Source organism: Cervus canadensis, chromosome 4 (genome assembly GCF_019320065.1).
Source record: "Cervus canadensis isolate Bull #8, Minnesota chromosome 4, ASM1932006v1, whole genome shotgun sequence".
Lineage (NCBI taxonomy): Eukaryota > Metazoa > Chordata > Mammalia > Artiodactyla > Cervidae > Cervus > Cervus canadensis.
The window spans coordinates 15385479-15389000 of NC_057389.1; the positions used below are offsets into that span (position 1 = coordinate 15385479).

At 58.1% G+C, this 3522-nt stretch overlaps 1 protein-coding gene across 1 annotated transcript; it reads right to left on the bottom strand.

Annotated features, from left to right (window-relative positions):
- Window positions 1-504: 504 nt before the first annotated feature.
- GPR150 (G protein-coupled receptor 150) lies at window positions 505-2828 on the bottom strand. Its single transcript, XM_043464622.1, has one exon. It carries the CDS (start codon window positions 2367-2369, stop codon window positions 1062-1064), a length of 1308 nt encoding a protein of 435 aa, XP_043320557.1. The 5' UTR covers window positions 2370-2828; the 3' UTR covers window positions 505-1061.
- Window positions 2829-3522: the final 694 nt, after the last annotated feature.

Here is a 3522-nt window from a genome sequence, read left to right on the forward strand (position 1 = left end):
TGTTCATCAGTGCTGCTGCTTCTCTCTAGAACCAAGGACAGTTAGGAGGAGGAGGTCACTGACTAAATCTGCTCCTTGACTTTGTTCTCAGCAGCCCACATTAGTAGACACCGCCTACTAATGTTTTATATATCCGTGCAGCTTTGGGAGGTTGCAGCTTTCTTCCTAGCTGCCAGTCTCCCTAAGGCTTCACCTTGTACTGAGCCTCTCCCCTATGCAGCACCCAGGTACTTCCCTTCTCTAGTCTGCTGGGGCTTTTGTGCTGAGAGGCTCCACCTGTTCACAGCATCGCAGCTGTAGAGGCTGGTCTGGACACAGCAACCATTTCCTATGAATACTGGGCATTTATGAAAGGTTCCTAGGGAAGCTTTTATGTATCCCTCCTACAATCCCAGCTTCTCCTGAAGTGGAAGCTAGACTGAAAATAAAGACCACACTGATTTTTTTTTTTTTCTGAGAAAACACAGTACCATATATATATTTTTAAAGTCCTAATTTCTCTGTGGGAAATGTTTTTATTTCACAAATACTCTGTGGCTCTGAAGTGACAGCAAGATTACATTTCTGATAGAATCACCGGTACAGTTTCAGGCTCCCCAGGGAGAACAATGTGAGGCTATTCCTCCCGGAACGAGAGGCGCCTTCTCTGGTCCGAAGGTACAGTTAAACACTATCCCAAATAAGTGAAAACGGGGTTGCACATAAAAGAATGAGAGCTCGGCACTTCAGCTAAAACCAATGATCTTAGCCAGAAGACTATGGGAGCAAAAAAGAACTGCAAAAATAACTCTAACTTCAATTTTCCAAATTCCCAACGGGTCACTCTCTCGTCTCCAAATGGGGGACATGTGACAAGGAAAGGAGAAAACCGGGAAGAGTGTAAAATGTAAACATTATAAAGAAATTACCATAGGGGAGTGGAGGGCAGGGGCAGCTTCAGGGTGAGGCTCTCAGAGACCCTCCTGGTGGCTGTGAGCTAGAAAGACCCCGGCCGGCCTCGTGTTGCGCGGAGGTAGCGCCGCAGCGACATGACCTGTCCCCGGCCATCGAAGTCGCAAAGCCTAGAAGACGCTTTCGCAGGAGCAGGGCGGCGGCCGGGGGCGCGGCGGGGGTGGGCGCAGGTAACCCTGCTCGGGCTGCTCCCGCCGGGCGTGGTGATAATGCGGGTGGGGCCAGCGGTGGCGGTGGAGCGCCTGGTGGCCCCGGGCCCTCTCCTCGTCCTCCGCGGCCCCCTCTGGCGGGCAGCACAGCGGGCCCAGGCGCCTCCGCAGGCGCTGCCGGAGCCGACAGCCGCCGGCCTGGAAGAATAGGTAGACGAAGGGATCGAGGGCGCTGTTGGCCACCCCCACGAGGCGCAGCGCCACCGCCAGGTCGTCGGTCTCCCAGTCCCCCACCGGTCCAGACGACCACGTGGCCGCCAACCGGGCCGCGAAGTAGGGCAGCTCGCACCCCACGAACAGCAGCGCCAGCACCAGGCTCATCTTGAGGCTCTGCACCTTGGCACGGGGCAGCACGTTGGGCGCGGGGCCCTGGCCGGGACTGGCTGACCTGGGTGCCGCCGCCGCCGATGGGGCTTGGGGCGGGCGCAGTCGCCAGGCGCGGAGCAGGCGGCCGCCCGCGACGCTCATGACCGCGGCCGGCGCCGCGAAGCCCGCCAAGGCCTCGTAGAGCGCGTAGAGCATCAGGTGCCAGCGCGGCAGCGGCGCGAAGATGTCTTGGCAGCGGCGCTCCCCCGGCCAGGCGCGGGCGGGCGGGGGCGCCGCGGGCGGCGGCGGGGAGGGGGCGCCCCCGCGCACCACGAAGGCGGCGGGCAGCGCCAGCAGCAGCGCCAGCAGCCAGCCCAGGGCGGCGAGGGCGCGCGCGGGCAGTGGCGGGCCCTGCGGGCGGCGCACGGCGCGCTGGCGCTCGAGGGCGATGAGCGCCACGAGGTGGGCCGAGGCGGCGCGGCCGGACGCCCGCAGGAGGTGCACGCAGCGGCACGCCAGGTCGCCTGCGGCCCGGCGCGGCTCGCCCAGCAGTTCCCAAGCCAGCTGCGACAGCGCGGTGCCCCCGCCCGCGTACAGGTCGGCCAGGGCCAGCTGCACCAGCAGGAAGTCCATCTTGCGACGCTTGGGACCCGCCCAGGCCCCACCGCCGCCGCCGCACAGGCGACACAGCACTGTGGCGTTGCCAGCCACCGTCACCACCAGGATGACCCCCAGGCAGACCAGGCGTACGCGGCGGCTGGGCGGCCCGGACGGCGGCGGAGGCGGGGGCCCCGGGACTGGGGCTCCCTGTCCGGAAGTCAGGTTGAGACCCCAGCCCAGCGAGATGGGTACGGAGAGGTTGGGCGCCGGCGACGGAGTTGAGGGGCTGAAGGGAGCCTCCATCCTTTGCCTGGAGGAAGAGGAGGTACCGAAAAGGGAAGGCAGGGCGCGGGAAACCGAGGTAGAGGCGAGGCTGCGCGGAGTTCCCAAAGTTAGTTGAAAACGCACACGCGCGAAGAGGGAGATGGATGCGGGTAGCTTTGCGCTTAGTTTTTATAGGTTGTCCTCGTCATTTGTCACTCAAATGGGGGGTTGTACACTGGAGGAACACACATGATCCCTCTTCTCCACCTTCCTCTGCGCGTCTCCCCTCCCAATCCGGGTAGATCTCCTTCCAGTCTCTGCCGCAGCCCCGCGCTGCCCTCGCAGGAGTCGCAAACCCCTGGGCTCTAGGAGCCTCTCCCGTTGGCTGTTTACATAGAACTCAGCCAGACACGACTTAGAGACCGAACAACGAACAGCCAGACAGAAGGGCGCTTTGCCCGGCCATCGTTAACCCGGACCAGCACACTGGGGAGGAAGGTCCTGAGGTCCTGATTGAGGCTGTGCCCCTCAAAATGGTATCGGGATGGCAGTAGGAAAAAAAAATAGAAAAGGCACTGGTTTTGATTAAAATGAAAAGAGAAAGATTTGAAATGCAATGGATCTGCACTAGCGTGGGAAAAACAGGAACACAAGAAACCGAACAGTGTTTTGAGGGAGGAGCCCAACAGATAAATCTTCCTCTGGCCAACAACCAGAGTGTTTTATTTGGAGAGAGCTCAAGTCGAGGGTATTGGCTGGCAATTAGGAGTAGCAGTGGTTTGCAGATTGTTTCAAATACTCCCCATTACTAGAAACAGCAGATCACAGTTGTTCTCCTTGATGTAAAATTCATGTCATTAGTCTGAAGAGGGCGTTAATAGGTTTTATGCAAATGGGGTAGTACATTTATTGCTTTTCTCCTAATATTTTCACTCAGTGCTGGATGTATCATCATGGCTCTTCATTCTCTTGATTCTATTTTTCAGCAGATGGGAGGTTGCTAGGAGTGACTACGCCTCCAATAAGCCTAGAGAAAAGGTGACTAAGAAAATGATAAGGCGGCCAATTTTTAAAAAAGACATCCAACTCACAGGAAATGGTTTAGATTAAATGCTATCTCTTTTTATTTCAGCCCTACCTCCTCACAAATTTTAGTTTTCCTGTTGGAAGCATCAATTTGTCTTTTATGAAC

Coding starts and splice junctions, on each gene's coding strand:
- GPR150 (XM_043464622.1), bottom strand. CDS start 2,369: ATGGAGGCTCCCTTCAGCCCCTCAACTCCGTCGCCGGCGCCCAACCTC.